The 22,767-nt window shown below is 39.8% G+C and overlaps 1 protein-coding gene and 1 pseudogene across 1 annotated transcript; both read left to right on the forward strand.

The window, feature by feature from the left end:
- Nucleotides 1–1,199: 1,199 nt before the first annotated feature.
- LOC128108791 (39S ribosomal protein L2, mitochondrial-like) lies at nucleotides 1,200–2,319 on the forward strand (annotated as a pseudogene).
- Nucleotides 2,320–9,262: 6,943 nt separating this feature from the next.
- LOC128108943 (submaxillary gland androgen-regulated protein 3A-like) lies at nucleotides 9,263–16,192 on the forward strand. The gene is made up of 3 exons (XM_052735967.1): nucleotides 9,263–9,490; nucleotides 11,422–11,487; nucleotides 15,633–16,192. The coding sequence occupies exons 2-3, from the start codon at nucleotides 11,434–11,436 to the stop codon at nucleotides 16,074–16,076; spliced, it is 498 nt and encodes a 165-aa protein (XP_052591927.1). The 5' UTR covers nucleotides 9,263–9,490; nucleotides 11,422–11,433; the 3' UTR covers nucleotides 16,077–16,192.
- Nucleotides 16,193–22,767: the final 6,575 nt, after the last annotated feature.

Consider the following 22,767-nt stretch of genomic DNA (forward strand, 5'->3'; position numbering starts at 1 on the left):
CTGAATGTTACAAATGTTAGCAGTCCTGCTCGGGTTGGAACCCTACAACCAACTAGGCCTTACAACTGTCTGAGATAGCAAATATACCAAAGGACAAGACATGGAAAACCAAGGTAAAAACCATTTCCAATGTATTTCCTAACTATATGAACTCATGCCTACATGAGTGTGTGTGTGTGTGTGTGTGTGTGTGTGTGTGTGTGTGTGCATGCATGCTTGTGTGACAGGAGTTTCCTTGGCACAATCAATGAAAAGAACAAAAGACAATTCATAGGCATGTTATCTGAATTAGAAGCTCTTATTCCCCTTTCTATTTGAAGAACTTCAGTTGAGCTTCTAGCCGTTTCTGTGATATCTACAATGCTCCCCTGTCTGGTTCCCACAGAAGGAATGAAGCAAAGGTTCAATACATGTGCATGTGTTTTGACTTTCTGCTCCAATACTAAAATATACTTTCCTTTTCTTAAAGCTTACTTTTAATTAAATCCCTAGCAAGTTGGTTACTTTGCACTTCAAAGTTTATCAAAAATTTTAATGCATGCCTTGTACCAAGAGGATATTTGCTCACACTAGTAAGCACCTACTGACTTCTAAGAAGGCAAAGAAAAGTAGTGTGAAAGATTTTAGGAAATATAAGTTATTGAAAATATAAATAGCAGGACAATAAAACCAATGGAAACTCATGCAGCATGATATTACACGACAAGGTCCTTCAGAAGGAACACTCACAAGTAGGACAATAACATAAATAGCTCTTATTTCTGACTACAGAGTTTCTAACTTGTAAATATGAGTGGTAATATTTAGCCCAACTATATAAGGTAAAATTCATATTGACAGATGCTAGCAGTTGAAACAGTCAGATGAAATACCTTATATTAAATCTTATTTACTATTCATAACAACCTTGTGAAGAAGATAACAGTGACTCCCATTTTAACAACAAGAAAACTGAAGCTCAGAGGATTTATGTGACTTTTTAAAGAACATGAAGTCATAAACAACAGCTCAAAACAAACTAAACAAAGTCTAAAACTCATCCCCAATTACCTGCAGTGTCCCAGCTTCAAATGCACTACTCTATATTTAACTACTTTAAATCAATTAGGGAAGAGCTCGTGTATTTCATGTAGTTTATTGTTTTAATTATTTGACTGTGGCATTCCTCAACTCTCAGTAACTATGACTACCTATAAAAAATGTGCCTAGGGAAGTTGGACCACCCCATAGCCCTGTACACGCTCACTAGTGCTCTGCACTCTCTGAGCCTGGCATCCTCCGCCATTACCGCCCAGGTTCCGACTCTGCTCCCTGCTGCCCAGCATGCAGAGGGCAAAAGGCATTGGGACTGATTGATGGTGCTATATGGGTGTGTGGAATTTACCACCTCTGGAGAAGGGAATTCTTTAGGGAAGAAAAGGTTTCCTGACAAGAGCTTGAAACAAATTGGAAGATGATGAAAGGGAGAACATCACATTGGAGAAATATTTCAGAGATACTTAGCAATGTTCTTCAGCGGCCCTCTGCCTTGGTGCTGCCTTCTTGCCGCCCAGTGCATATGTCTGAGGACCTTAATGCCAAGTTTGTGTCCTGGAAGAGTCGTACCAAGTACACAGTTAAATCAGTGAAGATGAGGAAATCTGGGGGCCGAGACCATACAGGCCGCATCCGAGTACATGGTATTGGTGGGGACCACAAGCAAAATGATAGAATGATTGACTTTCTACGGTTCCGGCCACAGAAGGAATCCAAATCAGAACCCTTTGAAGAGAAGATTGTCACAGTCTGCTGTGATCCATGTAGGTCTGCATACGTAGCTCTGGTCATGCTGGGGGGAGCCGGAAACGTTGGATCATTGCCCCAGAAAACATGAAGGCAGGAGATACAATCCTGAACTCTTAACTATATAGGCAGAATGGCAGTGGCTGCTCAGGAAGGGGATGCACACCTTCTTAGGGCATTGCCTGTGGGGACCCTCATCAACAATGTGGAAAGTGAGCCTGGCGGAGGAGCCCAGTATATCTGAGCTGCAGGGACATGTGGCATGCTGCTTCGTAAGGTGAATGGAACAGCCATTATCCAGTTGCCCTCTAAGAGGCAAATGCAGGAGCTGGAGATGTACACTGCAACTGTAGGTCGAGTTTCCAATGTTAATCATGACCAGCGGTTCATCGGCAAGGCAGGACTGAACCGCTGGCTGGGCAAGAGGCCTAACAGTGGGCTGTGGCAGCGCAAGGGAGGCTGGGCGGGCCAGAAGATTCGGCCACTGCCCCCATGAAGAGCTATGTGAAGCTGCCCTCTGTTGCTGCCCAAAGCTGATACTCCTGGACTCTAATAAAATACCCCTTGTTTTCAACAACAAAAAATTTGTGCCTAGCAACATTCTGTCTCAGAGAAGGGAGGAGCTCAGTGGGTGCTACCCTTTCCTAAAGACCTATAGGAAGTTTATGGTTGAAGGGAGATGGAGAAACATTTCTTTCAGTGATACAGCCACTGGCAAGTTGACCATTTTACTCACTTATGTTCCTATAAGCATCCCTGATTCGACTCTTTAAGACACCAGGAAAACAGTCATGGGTGAGAGATGCAAGAAACTTCTCCCAGAAGACTATGGATAAAACGGTTTAAGGGTGTAACAGAAAAGGAAAACTATAACAAGCAAGGGTCACTGAATAAGTAGCAAAAGAGGCTGACACACTGGAGAGACTAACAGAGGCAGACTGGTAATTTCAAAAGACAATCAAATCAAAGCATCATTTTTACTAGGGTAAATGAACTAAGAATGATATCCAGCTAAAAATAGAAAATTGAATGATTATATGTTAAGGGATTTGTTTCTTTTGAAATATATTTGATTCTCTGAGGATGTCATATAATGTATTCTGATCATATTTATCACCCATTACTCCCCATGAATTTTCCAGATCTACCTCCACCTTCCTACCACTCAACTTCATATCCTCTTTTGTTTGTTTAACCCATCAAGTACTATTTGTCCTGTCTATATACTCCAAGGTGTGGGGTCATCAGCTTGGGGCCTGGTCAATCTACAAGAGGCCACATCCTTAACGCAAACTGACCTTCTAGGCCCTAAAAGCCACCAACTGCCCATAGTTCCTATTTAAACTAACATTATTATCATATAAAGTCATTGTACGGCTTTGGAGGCAATCATCTTCATAATAATCCACTGCTGGGGATGCTGTGAATGTATTGATCTGATTGATTGATAAATAAAACACTGACTGGCCAGTAGCCAGGCAGGAAGTATAGTGTAGGTGGGATAAGGAGAGAGGAGAATTCTAGGAGGTAGAAGGCTGAGTCAGGAGTTGCTGCCAGCCGCTGCCACCATGAGAAGTGAGATGTAAAGATACCAGTAAGCCACAAGCCATGTGTCAAGGTATAGATTAATAGAAATGGGTTAATTTAAGATATAAAAACTAGATAGCAAGAAGCCTGCCATGGCCATATAGTTTATAAGTAATATAAGTCTGTGTGTTTACTTGGGTCTGAGTGGCTGAGGGCCCGGTGGGACTGAAGAAATCTCTAGCTACAATCCACAAGAAAAATGCCAGTAGAATGGGATATTTCCATGAGATAAACACACTCCATTACAGGCAGTGGGAATCTCCCCACAGGCATTCACACCATGCCAAATACCATAGAAAGATGGCAGCAGCAAACATGTAAAGGCACAATAGAAGCAAAAGACATTCTGGAGTCTGTGGTCTTGGGACCTTGTCTATCTGAGATTTACCCATCGGGGATTTGCCTCTTGGTGGGTGACACCCTGAACTTCAATCGCCATCTGCTGCTCCTCTGACATGGCCACCAGAAAATAGTAGTAGGCTCTTGCTTTGGGTCTATCACCTGTTTAGCAATTGATTCTTGGCACGTTAATGGCACTTATGGAGTAGACTTAATTCCAATCAAAACGTGGCTGGTTATTCCCATAAGGCTCATGCCACTATTGTGTCAGTTGGCATGTCTTGCCAAACAAGTCATTCTTGTAGCTTTCAGGGTTCATGTCTAGGTGTGATTGATGTGGTTATCGTTCTGTATAAATAAAATGCTGATTGGCCAGTGGCCAGGCAGGAAGTATAGGCGGGACAAGCAGAGAAGAGAATTCTGGGAACAAGAAGGCTGAGGCAGAGAGACACTGCCAGCTGCTGCCATGACAAGCGAGATGTAAGGTACCGGTAAGCCACGAGCCACGTGGCAACTTATAGATTAATAGAAATGGGTTAATTCAAGAAAGAAAAAGTAGACAACAAGAAGCCTGCCACGGCCATACAGTTTATAAGTAATATAAGCATCTGAGTGATTATTTTATATGTGGGCTGTGGGACTGCAGGGGCTTGGTGGGACCTGGAGAGAAGCTCTCCAGCTACAATTGCTGTCCTGTGGTAGCGTGCATAGCACTATGCTCTCTAGCCAGAAGTGTTAAAGATTCCAGGTTACAACCAGTTTGATGTCTTCATTTTCTATGACTTAAGTGTCATCAGCAGTAGGATCTTACCATCAAGTTCTGAAGAGTAACCAAAAACCTTGATAACATAACCTGTGGCATTTGGTGGTAGTGGTGGGGGTATATGTGGGATTGCAAAGGCTGGAAACTCCAAAAACAGGTAACCCATGCTGGCAGTGGGCTTTATATTTATTAACCTGTGCTGTGTACTAAGGGCATTGTCACCCCATTATAGGTGTGTCGTTCCCATCAGCCTTATGATTGCATTTCCTTGGGCATCACTCAGGCTTTTCTTCTCCTTAAGTTCTTTCTTCTTGATTTCATTGAACTGTTTCTTTGTGTCTTCTTTAAGCTCCATGAATTCTTTGATGATATTTATGATTGTTCATTTAAATGTGTGTCTTTGAGTCCATCTGGTAATTATCATCGGCAAATATTTCTGTAAGACTGCTAGGTTTTAGAGAGGAGATAGTAGACTGATCTTTCATAGTGTTTGTATTTTTGTGATGAGAAGATCTGGGCATGTGGACTACCTTTGTTATTACTAAATCTGATATGGACAGAGCAGGTTGGGGTAGAAGAGAGGATGTGCAGGTGAGTTGGGATTCCACTAAAATGTATCATTTTACATTGGGCACTCCATGATAACTTATTCACGTTTTTTGACAAGTTGTGCATCTCTGAAAAAGTCCCCATTGGTTTCAAAGGAAAAGAAAAGCATTTTTGATAAGGAGTGAGAGCTACATTTATATATAAAGATTTAGTTCTAGCCAGCATAATAATACCACCAGTTTACACACCTGTGTAGTCAGGGGAAATTTTACTTAGTCCTACCACCAAATGAAGAGCTACAGGCGATCACTGGCTGCTGAGAGAGGGAGAATCAGTCTCCTCTGGAGACAAGCACTCACTTAGGCTGTGCCCTGAACACACACACACACACACACACACACACACACACACACACACACAGGAACAAAGCCAAATAGACTCAGTAGGTTATATATACATGTGTGCATATAAATATATACATATATTAATGGATATAGAGAGAGACACATGTGTATACTTCTAACAATGATAAATAAGAGATCATGAATATGGAAGCAGGGACACAGGCATTAGAAATAGAAGAGAGAGGGATAGGAGTGAAGTAGATGTAGTGTTCACTACAAAATTCTCAAAAAAATATTAAGCATCATGATATTGACCTCACTTGCTCCTGTGATCCCTCCTCCCTCTCTTCAACTGGAGTCTAGGAGCTCAGCCTAGTACTTGGCTGTGGATCACTGCATCTGCTTCCATCAGTTACTGGATGTAGGTTCTATGGTGACAATTAGGGTAGTCACTAATCTGATTATAGGAGAAGGTAAGTTCAGGTACACTCTCCATTATTGCTAGGAATTTTAGCTGGTATCATAATTGTGGATTCTTGGGGATTTTCCTAGCACCAGGTTTCTCCCTAACCCCCTAATGGTTCCCTCTACCAAGATATCTCTTTCATTGCTCTTCCTCTCTGTCCCTTCCTCTATTTGGCTCTCTCAGTTCCTCCTGTTTCCATCCTCATCCCTTTCCTTCTGTCCCACCTCCCAGTTTACCCAGGATATCCTAACTATTTTCCCTTCCTGGGGCCCTCCATGTGTGACCCTCTTAGGGTCATCCTTTTTACCTAGCTTCTCTGGTGTAGCACAAATTTTAAATGGTCTTATTAATAAAAACAAACCTGGAGACAGGTATTGGGGTGAACGCTGAAAGATCAGAGAAGCAGAACAAGCCACAGCTACCTCACCTTGCCAATTCCTTAGCTGATCCTGTCTCCTCAGACTGGATGCCTCTCAGCTGACCTGTGCTGCTCAAAAGCCTAAAAGCTTAACCAGATAGTTCCTGGTTTTCAAGCCTTTTATACCTTTCTGCTTCCTGCCATCACTTCCTGGGATTAAAGGCTCTTGTTATCACACCTGGCTGTTTCCAGTGTGGCCTTGAACTCACAGAGATCCAGACAAATCTCTGCCTCTGGAATGCTAGGATTAAAGGCGTGTGCTACCACTGCCTAACCTCTATGTTTAATATTATGGCTGTTCTGTTCTCTGACCCCCAGATAAGTTTATTGGGGTGCACAATATATCAACCACCTTTGCTTTGCCTCTAATATCCATTTAAGAGTGAGGACATACTGTGTTTGTCTTTCTGGGTTTGGGTTACCTCACTCAGGATGATTCCTTCAAGTTCCATCCATTTGCCTACAAATTTCATGATTTCATTGTATTTTACAACTGAGTAATATTCCATTGTGTAAATGTACCATATTTTCCTTATCCTTCCTTTGGTTGAGGGGCATCTAAGTTGTTTCCAGGTTCTGGCTATTACAAATAATGCTGTTATGAACATGGTTGAGCAAGTGACCTTGTGGTATGATTGAGCATCTTTCGGGTATATGTCCAATAGTAGTATTTGTGGGTCTTGAGGTAGGTTGATTCCATCATGATGGAGAAAACCACAGAGACAGCTGACCCAAGCTGGTAGGAGCTCATGGACTCTGGCCTGTCAGCTGGGGAACATGAATGGGACTGAACTAGGCCCTCAGAATGTGGGTAAGTTATGTGACTAGATCTGTTTGGAGAGGCCCTGGCAGTGGGACCAGGACTTATCCTAGGTGCCTGAAATGGCTTTTTGGAACACATTCCATATGGTGGGATACCTTGTTCAGCCTTGACATGGTGGAGCAGGGGTGATTGGTCCTGCCTCAACTTAGTATGTCAGACTTTGTTTAGCCATGGGAAGCCTTACCCTCTCTGAGGAATGGATGGAGGATGGGATTGGGTAAGGTAGAGGCACAGGAGAAGGGGAGGGAGGGAAACTGGGATTGGTATATAAAATGAAAACAAAACTTTTTTTAAAAAATAAATTTTTAAAAAATTTAAACAAAAAAGTAAGATAAACCCAGGAATACTACCCAAGAGAGACCTAGAAGGAGGAGTGAGCTTGTTTGCTTTATATAGCAGGATTAAAGGGAAATTGTATACTTGTTTATATTCTTAAGCTTTGAACGCCAAGGTTATACTCAAAGACCAGTTTCCTTCTTGATATAAAATAATCTGCTTCCTGGCTTAACATAAATGAGGATTTGTCTTATAGCTTTCCATAGGAAGGAAAGATAGGCAGTTACTATGATTATGCTTTGTGGATAGTATGGGTTTTTATCTGCCTTCACTGTCCTCTTAACTTTGGCTGCTTGGAAACTCCAGGCTAAATTTGTAGCTAACTCGAAAAGTGGTTTGAATTTTTCAATGTGGGAATCTGGCAGCAGCTCTGCTCCAGAAGTCAGAGGGGTAAGTTGTCTCCAACCTGCAAGCTCTATCATCTGATAATGATAACCACATCTGTTAATGCCAGAACTTCGCAACCCAGTCGCTGGCATCTTTCAATCCTTCCACAGAATTTTTTAAAGCATTCTGTAACCTCTAAAGCATTATAAATACTTAGGGAAGCAATTCATACTTATGAACAATCTGAAACAATCACATTTGTATACTTTCCTCATCAAAAATAATAGTTTTTGCTCCTGCATTTCAGCAGAAATAAGTATCATTCCACAGGGCAAAAGATATCAAATATGAAATGTCACTGTATTGCTGGCTTTACGTCTGCTAATTTAATTATATTAGGAAAATACTCCCACCTGCTACGTAAGTCTCTGTCCTAGCAATAACAGGATTCTACTGTCCCTTGGATTTCCTCTGTGAAAGTATTCTTTTAGAAAATGCTAGGTACAATCTTTGAAAGCCATGAATTAACTGAAGACGAGCTTGAGTGATTGTTGTGTCTTGGTAGGCATGTGCTTCTGTTTGTTTGTGCTGCCCTAATACTTTTCTACTCACAGCTCTATCAGAAATCATCTGCCTTGACAGAGTCAATCCTTTTTTCTTTAGAAGCAATGATCCATTACAATGTACAGCACACCTGACTTAAAACACTTGGCTGATAACTCTGTTAACATCAAAAGAGAAAGAGGTATTGATCCTGAAACATACTGAGTTGTCAGAGGAAAGGTGATTTCGGTGTTAACTCTGGCACAGAATCATCCTCAGTGGTGTTAGGCCTGTGGTTGCTCAGTAACAGATAAGAACGAAGGTTTGCAAACCAATACTAGAACGTTTTATAATTTCTGATATTGCTAGAATGTGTGTGTGTGTGTGTGTGTGTGTGTGTGTGTGTGTGTGTGTGTTTTGGTTTTTCGAGACAGGGTTTCTCTGTGTAGCTTTGTGCTTCTCTTGGAACTCACTCTGTAGACCAGGCTGGCCTTGAACTCACAGAGATCCGCCTGCCTCTGCCTCCCAAGTGCTGGGATTAAAGGCGTGCGCCACCGCCGCCGCCGCCGCCGCCGCCGCCGCCGCCACCACCACCACCACCAGGCGTGTGTGTGTGTGTGTGTGTGTGTGTGTGTGTGTGTTTTATTTAGCAACAGCTATTCAATAATGATTTTTAATTCTTATCCTCATCTTTTTTCCTAAATAGTCTCTTAAGATCACATGAGAATTCATTTTTTAAATATTTGTACCTCCCATATAACATTTATTTTTAAGGTTAAATAGTAAATACAACAAGATTGATATATAATAAAAGATGATCTGTAAAAACAATCAGAACAAATAATTCATTTCTTCTTCTTGAAATAAGAGTGTGCACCACAGATCCCACTTTTTGGTCCTGAAATAAAAGCACATTTTGACTCACTATACAGCTTCCTGAAGAAGCTTCACACACTGACAAACTGAGTGGATTTGGAAATGAAAAGAACATGCAGAAACACATGGCCAAATTGGCAAGGATGCTTCCTGTCTGCAAAGCATCAACCAAGAAGTTGTTTCTTCTTCCTACTTGTGTGTCTTTTATTGCCAATGAAATTAGACTACAACATATATAAGAGCTGAGAGTGCTGGGCCTTTGTCCTTCATCTTCCTCCACTCAGAAATAACTGAGTCCTCCCGCCAGCAGACTAATCAGCTAAGAAGCTTCTCCAAGGTAGGTACCTGGAAATACGAAGCCCTTTAACTTGACATTAAATTTTGCCCGGCTTTTCAAGATAGCATCTTAACGAGCTGTTTATAGGATATTCCTGTTTTGTCAATGCAAGAATAAGCGCCTCCAAGAAATCATAAGTCATAAAATGTATCCTGTTTTGAAAAATTATGCAAGTAACAGGAAAGTATTCTTGTGGAACACTGGGGACAGTGAGTTCACCAAAGTCCACAATTCCCTTTCTCCTCCTTGTACCCTAGGGTTCTTTAACATTCATGGTTGATGGGCTACTCTCGGGTGTACTCGGAAATAGAATTATTCTAACATATATATTTACCATTTTTCTTGTTTTTTTAAGCGTCACATGATATATGTCTTAGAAAAAAACAATAGGTTACATTTGCTCATAATATCTAGTAAAAAAATAAACTGTTCCTAAGATTCTTTAAGGTTTGCATTGTTTGGTCGCCACATTTACACTATTAACATAGTTGACTGTGGAGTTGACAAGTCACTGTGTGCAGTGATATGAAGGAAGAACTCAGGCAAACTGACTCTGGAAATTTTTTGTTTTTTATGAAAAGTTGGATTTATTTTTTTATTTTATTTTATTTTTATTTTATTTTGCCTTTTCTTTTTATTAAGAGATTTTCTACTCATTTTATGTATCAACCATGGATTCCCCTGTCCTTCCCCCACCCTGCCCCACCTTCACCCCCAATCCACCCCCGATTTCCACCTCCTCCAAGGCAAGGTCTCCCCTGGGGAGTCAGCCCAGCCAGGTAGATTGAGTTGAGGCAGGTCCAATCCCCTCCTCCCTGCATCAAGGCTGAGCAAAGTGTCTCAGCCTAGGCACTAGGTCCCAAAAAGCCGGTTCATGCACTGAGGGCAGGTCCCGGTCTCACTGCCTGGGGGCCCCCTAAACAGTTCAAGCTAAACAACTGTCTCACTTACCCAGAGGGGCTAGTCCAGTTCCATGGGGGATCCTCAGCACTGGATTACAGTGCTTGTGTTTCCACTAGTTTGGCTATTTGTCCCTGTGCTTTTTTCAATCATGGTCTCGATGGCCGAGTGGTCTAAGGCGCCAGACTCTGACTCCGGAAATTTATCACAAACTTTAAGACACTGAAAAGAGCCAGGCAGTGATGGCACATGACTTTAATCCCAGCACTCAGGAGGCAGAGGCAAGAGGATCTCTGTGAGTTCAAGGCCAGCCTGGGCTACAGAGTGAGTTCCAGGAAAGGCTCCAAAGCTACACAGAGAAATCCTGTCTCAAAAAAAAAAAAAGACACTGAAAAGAAAATAGAGCTAAAGAATGATATTTTCTTCTGTCCTAGTTATTGATGGAACATGGTTGGATGTTAGAGAGCAGATTTGAGAACATTCATTAAGGACTAAGATGACTTAGCATAGTGTTAAAACTAGTCACTATATTCAGTGATGCTGTGATCTTTGGTGTATCTAACAGGAAGAGTTCTTCCTTATCTATTAGGTGAAATAAAAAATTAAATATGACAAAATTAAAGTGGTAATATCTCAAACATAAGTTTATAAAAAATGTGAATATAGAATGGCTATTTTTAAGAAAAAACAAAATGTATAAGTGAAAAATGTCCATTTCAGAATAATTACTTTTAAGTCAAAAACTTTGCTTTGGAAAGCTTCTGTTGCTCAGAGTCTTCATGGACAAATATCTGGCATTCTCTCCAGCCATCAGCTCACAAGTCAAATGTAAAAACTAGCTCCCTCATTATACAGTCAAATGTTATCAGCTGACCATACTACCCTACTAATACTGAGTCTAAGGTAAGGGCAGGAAAATTATTTCAAGATACACTGCACTACACATACACTCACTATGTGTTGAGACAAGTCTCAAATAGTACCATTTTGTTTTTAAATGAATGCTAATCAGCCATTGTGCTTACTTTCAGGAGACACCAAAGATGAAACCACTTTATTTAGTCTTGGGCCTTTGGATTCTTGGAGGATGTTTCCTGGTAAGTACCTTTAATCCCTACCACACATCTTCATATTCTCTTGTTAACTTTTACTTCAGACTTTTTCATATTATTTATTTGCCTTTCCTAATACATAGAAGCTGCAAATTGCTGATGAAATACCACTCTAGTACTTTAACTTCTACTTTGAAATTCTGGTTTAATTTAGTAGCCAAATAAAGCTGCCATATAGGATGCTCAGATCTATAACCTTATAGAGATTTTATACACAGATAAATCCCTTATGTTCCCATACTCCATCAACTGCACAGGTAGCTCTTCTTGGCCTGCTCTTAAAGCTGATTTTCAACATATTTATGTCCTCAGAATACAGGAGGAAAATTAGCTACTATTTTAAACAGTCATGTTTGGATTATTTAAACAATCTTTTCTTATAAAATGAATTTGGTGAGCATTCTAATCCTACAAGCAGTTCAGTGCAACAGTACACGTTGGATAAGTCTTTCCATGACAGTCCATGAGACTCAGGATGATTAATAATTGCTGCCTTCAAGTAAGAAGGTATAGTCTTTTCATAAGAGCAGAGAAATGGCCAATCATCTCTTGAGTATTTATTACATGTAATTTTCCATTGTTTGTATATATTAACTCATTTAACCCTCAATGATAATGTGACAAAGGGTTTATTATTAATCAGATTAAGCTATAAGCTTATATCCAAGGGATCTGTGTTTTAGCTATATTATCCTTTTTTATGTTTTTTTTATTTTATTTTTTTTCTGGAGCTGGGGACCGAACCCAGGGCCTTGTGCTTGCTAGACAAGCGCTCTACCACTGAGCTTAATTCCCAACCCCTTAGCTATGTTGTTCTTACACAATAAATGAAAGAGATTATCCCCCACTACAGACCCCTTAACAGGATTTTCTTCCTAGGACAATCCTTTTCATCATTTTTAAATTCACTAACTTAAGCTACTAATGAGACTGGAGCTAATCACTGTGAGTGGATTAAACATTAAGAAAATGATATATATGTCCAAGAAAGTTTGTCATTACATAATAGTCAGATCAGTATCAGGATGTCCTAAGGAAAAAACAGGAATTTTCAGCTAATTCTTTAGTCTCATCAACTATGAAAATAATGTGAATTATTTCCCCACACTTAAAATTTGTTCCTTGGCAGTTAAAAGTGAAATCCTGAACTTGCTCCCAGGGTGGTCAGCCTGTGAAATGGAACCCCGCATATCTACTGTCTGTATCTAATGCCAATGAGCTGCAAAACACAGAGAAAGCACTGATCCCAAGATGTGTCTTAATATAGTATACAGCGTTAATAATATCAATAAAAGAGCTATACTGCCATGTTGAGGGCAAGAGCTAAACAGAAACATGAGGGGACACAAAGAGTGAAATTACCAAATCTGGCTGCCCTTTAGTATCGAGTTGCAATGAAATAAAGAGGTAACAGTAAAAGCCAGCCATGTTGAAAATTTAGCACAAGCTTTTTGAGATAGGGAATGACATGAGGCAATGTGCATTTTCTGCAGAATGTTTTTAACCTCTGCACACTTTAGTTAAGGGAGAAGCAAAAAGTAGAATGATGAGTTCAAATGAAAATGTCATTATAATGATACAAATAAAGAGGCAGGGGAGATGAGAGACGTTGAGAACTGGATAAACAGAATTCAGGGGACAGGTACAAAGCTGTGATATAGTATTGGGTGATTGGACATAGGTGGTGGTCATTTTCTAAATGAAATGTGCTAAGTAAATGGAGGAACATACAGTTACAGTAAGTAAAAGAAAAATGACCGAGTCCCTGAGAAAACAATGGAAAAGTTGTTCTCTGACATCATTAGTGACTTTAAAGGCTGCATAGCCTAGACCGGAGAGGAAGTTCATTTATACCTGCTGCAATCTCTGGGTGAAGTAAGAGGTACTGAATCTGCAGGTAAATATGGGGGCGTGGGATGAGATAGAAAACTAAGAAAAAGAAAGTTGGTGTCCACATGGAATAGTACAAGCCTCTATAAAACTGGAGAGGGCAGACCGAAAAACTTGAGGGTTACAAGTCAGTTTTGAAGACCATAAATCTCTGCCATACATTGCCTATGGCGTCTTCTACCGTTGTCCATGAAATTGAACTTAAGGGGACAGTTTTTTAGGGTACACCTAAAATTTAACATCAGTGAAGGCAATGTGTCAGATGAACAAATTAGAGAAAGAGCTCAACAAATAAGTGAATGAATCTGTATCCTAGCCAACCATCAGCTCCAAGCAAGCTTGACTAAGAATCAACAGCGTGGGACTAGGAGCACATACGTTCCCTCTCGTTGGCACGGCCCTTTGTGTTTTATAGTCTTCTGACCTCATTTCAAAGGCGGCCTTGTCAGGGAAACAATTCTTAAACTTTCATCTATCAAAAACTAAGTACTCCAACTTCCTACCGCATTTCTTCCCTACAATACTTTTCAGCTGTTTTTATGTTTCATGTTATACCTTATGAAAACATAAACTGCTAAACTGGATGTTAGCATAACAATTAATAGCACTGACTATTCAACAAGTATTGTACCCAAGGCAAGGACTGCCTAGGCATTCTATTTAATTGCTATATAAAATTGCTCACAGAAAATTACTTTATGTTATGAAAAGGGCCTTAGGCATGACTAACAATATTTCACAACTAACCTGACAAAAAAACCAGACTCCAGGATGTGGAAATATATATGAAGATCATTTTCCAAAGGTGGAAAAAGATTTGTTTCGAACAAGCTGCAGAGCTACACAGTCTGTATATGGCAGAGGCAGGACTCCAACCAGAGCCTTTACACTACAGAGACTACTAGATTTCCCTTTGGCCTTTTTTTTTTAACTACTTTGTATTGTAGCTACCCATTCTATAAAGTTACTTTAAACATATCCGTACCTCCTAATGCTGCTACTCCAAGATATGGTGAAAAGTACAAACTCTATAACGTGGTTTGCATTTTATTCAAATTAAAACCTAGAACAACCCTAAGATTCTGAATGAGACAGACATTTCCCAATCCTAGAGGGCAACTACTTCATTTTGGGATTGATTTCAGTGACTGGGTCTACTAACAGCCAAGCTTAAGATTTTGCTCATAGTATTTTCTTTCCCTTCAATACCATCTAAGCTTTCATCAAGGACCTGTATGTTCAGAACAAAGAGGGAAACATTTTTTTGATTGACTTTCAAATTTTGCTAAGAAACATGTAACAGTTCTCTTTTGTTGTATAATAAATAACCACAAATTAGGACTTTAAAAACCCTGTTTACCATAGTGTAGTCTATACTTGGTTTAGTTGTGTTCTCTTCTCAAGTGCCACACAAGGCAGAGGAGGAACCCTGAAGGTATGCTCCACTCTTCATCTCAAGGTTATCCTTTTCACAGTTCATGGAATTCTGTCCCTTTACTGCAGTATTGCATGGCCTCGACTTTTTCACTAATATTTTTAATTAGCATAAAATAAACAGGTTTCCATGTGTGATGTTCATATTCCATTTGGGTGGATTTTCCCCTTACCCAGGTCCCTGTTCTCCCTTCCCCACACTGGACCCTTTTGTTTCAGTATTATTCCTTCTTCTTTGTTCTATTATTTTCCCAACATTCACCCTTAAAGCTTATTTCCCAACTTTAAAGGAAAAAAGTATGAAAATTTCAGAAAAAAAAATGGATGGAACTAGAAAATGTAGAAAACACAGTAACCCATGCTCAGGAAAACAAATACTATTTATTCTCTCTTAGATCCTAGCCTCTAACTCTTACATGTGTGTATTGAGGCCAGGGTAAATATGGATACTGACGGACACTAGAAAATGTCCATGAGATGAATCTCTGCTTTCTTGCTGGCCATGAGCCAGAGGCCACTCTGATCTAGTATAGCCTAGTTGTCATGTGTTTCTTCCCAGTACAGAGAACCTTTATTATAAATCAACAGACCATCTGCTGCAGCATGAAATCTCTAGCTTCTTCTGCCTCCAGCATTACAGAACTTGCTTTAGGAGAGCATATCTGATAAAATCAGGCCAGCAAATATCTTTGGAGAGTGAGACTTGTAGGGGGTCATCTTAAAATTCTACCCACCCCAGAAAGTGTATGTGCTGATGATTGTCTGAAACATCTAGTTTAAAATTGTTTATTTCCTTTCTCCCACAGTCTGGTGAGTGTCACAGAGGCCCCAGAGGACGACATGATCCTAGAGGACCACCACCTCCTCCTCGCCGTCCCTTTGGTCCAGGATTTGGTGGACCACCTCCTCCTCCCTTTGGTCCAGGATTTGGTGGACCACCTCCTCCTCCCTTTGGTCCAGGATTTGGTGGACCACCTCCTCCTCCCTTTGGTCCTGGATTTGGTGGACCACCTCCTCCTCCCTTTGGTCCTGGATTTGGTAGACCACCCCTTCCTCCTCCCTTTGGTCCATATCCACCTGCACAACCCAGACCTCCAACCAATCCCCCTCTCACTCCACCTCCTCCCCCAATACAAGCAAATATAACACCTAGTGCCAATATCTCCCTAACCACTGCTGCTGCCCCAAATGCCACTGACGATTTTCTGAGCTGGTGGCAAAGATTAATTTCTGCTTGGCAGCAAGGATGAGACAGTCCAAAGCCCTGTGAGAATTTGGGATAAATGATCTTTAAAGGCTTAAGAAACAATCCCTTCCCAAGCATTATACAAAATGAAAATAAAGAGCTGGGCAGCATTACGAAGTATCTGTTGTTGTCATCAGAGTGATTACTGTGCCATCTATTGTGGTACTTTAATAAAAGTAACCCTTCCATAAACCTAACCTTGTACCATGAGGAAAAGTGGTCCCTGGGGGACATACAATACCTAAGCTTGTAAAATAGAATCATGAGATATATGAATAGATAAGACGTCCTCTTGAGTATCCCCTATCAAATAATTACTAATTACAGAACACGTTAGTATATATTAAAAGAATTCTTCCACGCAGCATGTTCCTAAACGTTCTCTGGGTATTGAGTTATCATTGTATTTGAACCCAGGCAGATTCTGCATCAACGGACTTGACCAACCTTCCATGGAAAATATTCAAAAAATATGTGTACTGAGCATTTTTTTTCTGCTATTATTCCTCCAATAACTCATAGCTAATATATTCAGATAATATTGGTAATATCATGGGAATTATAACCAATCCAGAGATGATTTAATGTATGCAGGATGACCACATAAGTTATTGTACATTATTTAAAATGGAGTAATTGAACATCCACAAATTATAGTATGCAGAAGTCCCTACAACTAGTCCCCCAAGGTTACCAAAGGATGATAGTACTTATAGCTGGGATATCATATAAATTTGTATTTCTGAAGAAGAAGCATATTTAAGAAAATCAAAATGAGATGGGGGCATATTTGAAATATTGTTGATTTTTGTTTTGTTCTTTTCATATTCTATCTCTGAAGCCTACTCACATTTTTGAAGAAAAATTTAAATCGCCTAAATCTAAACTTCATGAAAATCTAAAAGCTATGGGGAAGCAAGTGAACCAGAAAGTGTCCTGGAAGTCTAAAGCCACTGACTACTTGGCCCAGGCTTCCTCTTCTCCTGCAAGCAGGAATCCTTGTCCTTCACTCTTGTGCTCACATAGCAGATACACTTCCCACCCTCTTTTCCTCTTTTGTCTCTTCTCCTCCCCAACCACCCAAGACCTAGACCACCCTCTGAAAATGTGGCAGCCTCTTCTGGTCCTCCCACTATGGATACCATCACAATGGCTTCCACTGCTTCTATCAGCAATGATACAGGTGCCAACTCCATCATTCTTCCCAGGACCCTCCAGCCTGAGGCTTCCACAAATGCTGTGGTAGCTAAGAACATCTCAGCAACCAAGAACGACACTACCCCAACTGATGCAGGTGACAGTGCCCCATCTTCTTCACATAACACCACCTCAACTTCTACCAGGACACTACTCTGACTGCTAGAAGTGACAAAACCCCAACTGATACAGACATAACCTCCCCTACTGCTAAAGGTGACAGCATTTCTAACAAGCACAGATTTTAGCACTCATGCTGTGGGCGGCACACTACAGCTGACTAGGCTTCACCACTCTCTAAGACGGCCAGTGTAGCAAAGTACAAGAAGACAAAGAAAACCATGGTAAATAATAATAATAATGAAAGTTTTAAAAGTATTTTCTAACTAGATGTGTGCATGCATACAAACATGTGTATCAGTAAGTGTGCTTGTATGCTTGTGTGACATGAGCTTCCTTGGCACAATCAATGAGAATAAGAGACAGTTCATAGACATGTTATCTAGGTTAGAAGCTCTTATTACCCTTTGTATTTGACAAATTCCAGGCTTTCAAATTCATGGCCTTTTTTTCTTAATTAATATTACATAAGAAATTTTATTGCACACATAATTAAGGCTTATATAAACATACTAATCATTTATTACTTATAACAATTATAATGTATATAAAATATGAGTATATAAAATCATTTGTTGGAAACTTCATTACAGGACCTCCAAACAATATCAAACTCAACAGATACTCAACTCTTAAAATGCCATGCTATGTAACTATAACATATATGTGTGTATGCATGTGTGTGTTATACATTCATATATATTTATATAGGAATATAAATTCCAATATATTTCAAATATTTACTAGATCAATTTTTAATAACAATTTTTATTTTGTGCAATTATAATCACTTCATTTTCACCAATCCTCGTTTTTAGTGTTCTTTGACATACTTTTTTTATTTAAAATTTTTATTTTCATTTTACATACCAATCACAATTCCTACTTCCTCCCCTCCTCATACTTCCCCTCTACTTCCCCCCTCCCCCCTGTCACCCGAGGCCCCATCTACTCCTCAGAGAGGGTAAAGCCTTCCACGGGGAGTCAACATATCAAGTGTAGGCAGGACCAAGCCCCTCCCCCCTGCATCAAGGCTGAGCAAGGTGTCCCTCCCTAGGGAATGTCACCCTTCCTTTAACTCCCTCCAAAGCTTCCCATATGCCATTCCATGCTCTCTTGAAATCCTCCTTTTTTCTCATTGACTGCTGTTACATGTATTCCTCAATATATATAAATACAACATCCTGTGTCTGGTGATGTAACTTATATGCGTATGATCTCAGGGATGAGCATTTTTTATTGGTGATCCAACTGGGAAGCACTTCCCTGGAAAAGACTATTGCTCCAACTCTCAGTCTTAATTGTCTGCAGTTCTTTGTCTGGCATTGAGGCTTCATGAGCTTTCTTTCCCCTTTCCATGTTAACATGACTATCAATGTCATCCTTTCCCAGGTCTTGTTCAGACAGCCATGTTGAGACTTCACAAATGTAGCTTCTCTGATATTTCTGAGACCCAATATCACAGAAAACTCCCTGTTCCTCTGGCTCTTACACTCCTTCTTCCCCCTTTTCTGCAATAATCCCAGAGTCTTAGGTGTAGGAGTAATGCTGTATATGTTTCAAATGGAACTGGGCAACACAGAATGTCTTTTCTTCATTTTGATTCATTTTGGTTTTCTGTAATGTGCTCCATGAGTTGAAATGAAAATTTCTTTGATGGGAGGTGAGAACTTACTTATCTGTGGGTAGAGGAATAAATATTAAGCATTAAGCATGTAGTTGGGGATTACTGTGGTTTACTAATGTAGTACTTTAAGTTCTCCTCCAAGATCCTGACCTCTCTAGCCTTGGGTAGTTGGCTAGGTTCCCAGTCCCAGGCATGAATGCCCTTTTGTTGAGTAGGCCTTAAGTTCAACTAGACAGTTCTTGGTTATCAAAGTATGTGTAGCACCATTACACCCTTAGAGTTACAACGCCATGGTAATCATTGTTGTGGTTCATAAGCATCATAGCTGGCTAAGACTGCTGGTTGCTGCTCTCCCTTAGAAGTTTGCATGGCAATCTGTGGTATTATGAAAGCTAGTCCTCAAAGAAGAAGCTCTCAGGTCACATTATTTTTAAAATCTAGCATAGAATAAGTATTGTGAGAATTGCTGTGCTGTTATAAGAGGATAATGACAAGGAGAAAGTCTTTGTCTAACTACCTACAATCCACAACTGTAGATGCCATGGAAACAGAATCTGTAGATGTGGAGAGTTGATTGTATATGAAATTATCATCATTAAAAATAGCTACAATGAGACCCAAGATCCGGACGTGTAGGCTCTCTTGGTTCCTGGTGATCCTGGATGCTGGAAGACAGACCGAGTCAGAGTTCTCCAGAGAACCCCGCTGGACTGTACCTCACCTCTCCCAGATCCTGTAACCATCTCCTTCACTGGTTGTAAGTTACCCCAAAATAAACCTCCTTTTTAACTAAAAAAAAAAAATAGCTACAATGAAGAGGTACAAATAAGTGTTGCCCTTAAAGATATCATCATCGATAAAAGCATATGTCCTAAAAATCATAGGAAGAAAAATGTCAGCTTCCTAACATTCTCTGTATGACTATCTCACACACTATTTCTTCCCCTATTTCCCAAAGATTACTCAAATAACACTTTGTACTGCTTCCTCTGTGGATCATTTTACCTGAAGTTATTTTAGAGCAATCAATATGTATTCGATAAGACTGTGTATGTACCCAATGATAAAACACTTTCCCGATCATGTGCAAGGCCATAGGTTCCAATCCCCTGTACTTCTGAAACAATTTACTCAAATGATTTCACAAAACTCCTTCAGTTGTAAGAGCTAGGAGCACAGGAATAGGAATACACTATTCCTTCACTATTGGTCAGAGGTTCAAATAACAAACAGAGAAAAAAGACAATAAGCTCAAAAAAAAAACTACAAGTAACTTTTAAAAAGGAAATTATAGGTAAACTTGTATAAAAATCCAAGCACTATTGAGTAAAGAATACAAAAGATTTTCCATTAGAGGAGCAAACACAGAAAAACTGTTGTGGATATTTCTATGAGGCACATAATCAAAATATTTCTGAATCAATGAGTTAACAGTAACTTCATATTTTTTAATTAGGTGGCTGTGGCATTCTTGCATTCTCAGAACATATGATTATTACCTGCAAGAAACCGCAGACTAGCAACATTCTGTCACAGAGAAGGGACGAGCTTAGTAGGTGCCGTCCCTTCCTTAAGATCTATAAGAACTGGATGGTTGATGGGAGATAAACATTTCCTTCAGTGATATAGTCACAGGCAAGTTGTCCATGTCTCCCACTCATCCTCCTTTAAGCATCCCTAACTAAACTCTTTAAGACTCCAGGAGAAAAGAGACATGAAATAGAGGAGAGACTAGCTAGGAAGAATGAAGGGATCAGTGGAAGAGAGGGAGTGATAAGATAGAGTATAGGGGATAAATGGTGAAAAATACACGTATAAATGTAGGATAAAGTGCGAAAGACAATGTCCTGTCTTACAGAAGAAGCTTTCAGTTTTATGAGGTCTCATTATTAATTGTCGATCTTAATGCTTGTGCTACCGGTGTTCTGTTTAGGAAGTCATCTCCTGTGCCAATGCATTCAAGGCTATTCCCTACATTCTCTTCTATCAGGTTCAGTGTATCTGATTTTATGTTGAGGTCTGTGATCCACTTGGACTTGAGTTTTGTGCGAGGTGATAAATATGGATCTATTTGCATTCTTCTACATGCAGATATCCAGTTAAACCAGCACCATTTGTTGAAGATGCTTTCTTTTTTCAGTGTGTATTTCTGGCTTTTTTTAAATCAAAAATTTGGTCTCTATATGTGTGTGGATTTATGTCTGGGTCTTCAATTCCAATGATCAACCTGTCTGTTTTTATGGCAGAGCTGTGTGGTTTGTATTGCTGTATCTCAGTAGCACAGCTTGAAATCAGGGATGGTGATACCTTCAGAAGCTCTTTTATTGTTCAGGGCTATTTTACCTACACTGGGTTTTTGTTTGTTTCTTTCTTTCTTTTTTTTTTTTTTTTTTTTGGTTTTTGGGGGTTTTTTTCATATGAAATTGAGTATTGTCCTTTTAAAGGTCTGTAAAGAATTGTGGTAGACCTTACACCTGTCAGAATGGCTACAATCAAAAACACCAATGAGGCCGGGCGGTGGTGGCGCACGCCTTTAATCCCAGCACTCGGGAGGCAGAGGCCGGCGGATCTCTGTGAGTTCGAGGCCAGCCTGGGCTACCAAGTGAGTTCCAGGAAAGGCGCAAAGCTACACAGAGAAACCCTGTCTCGAAAAACCAAAAAAAAAAAAAAAAAAAAAACACCAATGAGGATGTGGAGCAAAGGGAACACTCCTCCACTGTTGGTGGGAATGCAAGCTTGTACAACCACTGTGGAAATCAGTATGGCGGTTTCTCAGAAAATTAGAAATCAAACTACCTCAAGACCCAGCCATACCACTCTTGGGCATATACCCAAGGAATACTGATTCATACCATAAAGATACATGCTCAACTATGTTCATAGCAGCACTATTTGTAATAGCCAGAACCTAGAAACAACCTAGATGCCCGTCAACTGAAGAATGGATGAAGAAAATGTGGTACATATACACAATGGAGTACTACTCAGCAGAGAAAAACAATGAAAGCATGAAATTTGCAGGCAAATGGATGGAACTAGAAAACATCATCCTGAGTGAGGCAACCCAAACCCAGAAGGACAAACATGGTATGTACTCACTCATAAGTGGATTCTAGATATAAAATAAAGAACAATCAGACTACAACCCACAGAACCATGGAGGCTATATATATAGCATGGAGGTCCCTAGGACAACTGTGGCTTATAATAAATTTCGGTTTTACTCAATTACTGAGCAAGCCTCAATGAAACATCTCATTATTAAGATAAGAATACATACTGTATCAAGCTGATAATAGAAAAATAAATTAATTAATTAATTTTAAACAATAAAAGTAAAAGAAAAATTTGAAATATTAAACAAACAAACATTTGAAAAAAAAGAATTGTGGTGGAATTTTGATGGCGATTGTGTTGAATCTGTAAATTGCTTGTGGTAGGATGGCCATTTTTACTATGATAATTCTATCAATCCATGAGCATGGCAGATCTTTCCATCTTCTGATAAATTCTTCAATTTCTTCAAAGATTTGAAGATTTTGTCATACATGCTTGGTTAGGGTTATACCAAGTTATATGATAATGTTTTGGGCAATTGTGAAGGGTATTGTTTACCTGATTTCTTTCTCAGTCAGTTTGTCATTTGTATAGGGGAGGGATACTGATTTTTTTATTTAATCTTATATCCAGCCACTTTGCTGAAGATGTTTATCAGCTGTAGAGTTCCCTGGTTGAATTATCTGCAAATAAT

This window comes from Peromyscus californicus, unplaced genomic scaffold (assembly GCF_007827085.1).
Source record: "Peromyscus californicus insignis strain IS unplaced genomic scaffold, ASM782708v3 Scaffold_13__1_contigs__length_99412109, whole genome shotgun sequence".
In the NCBI taxonomy this organism is placed as follows: domain Eukaryota; kingdom Metazoa; phylum Chordata; class Mammalia; order Rodentia; family Cricetidae; genus Peromyscus; species Peromyscus californicus.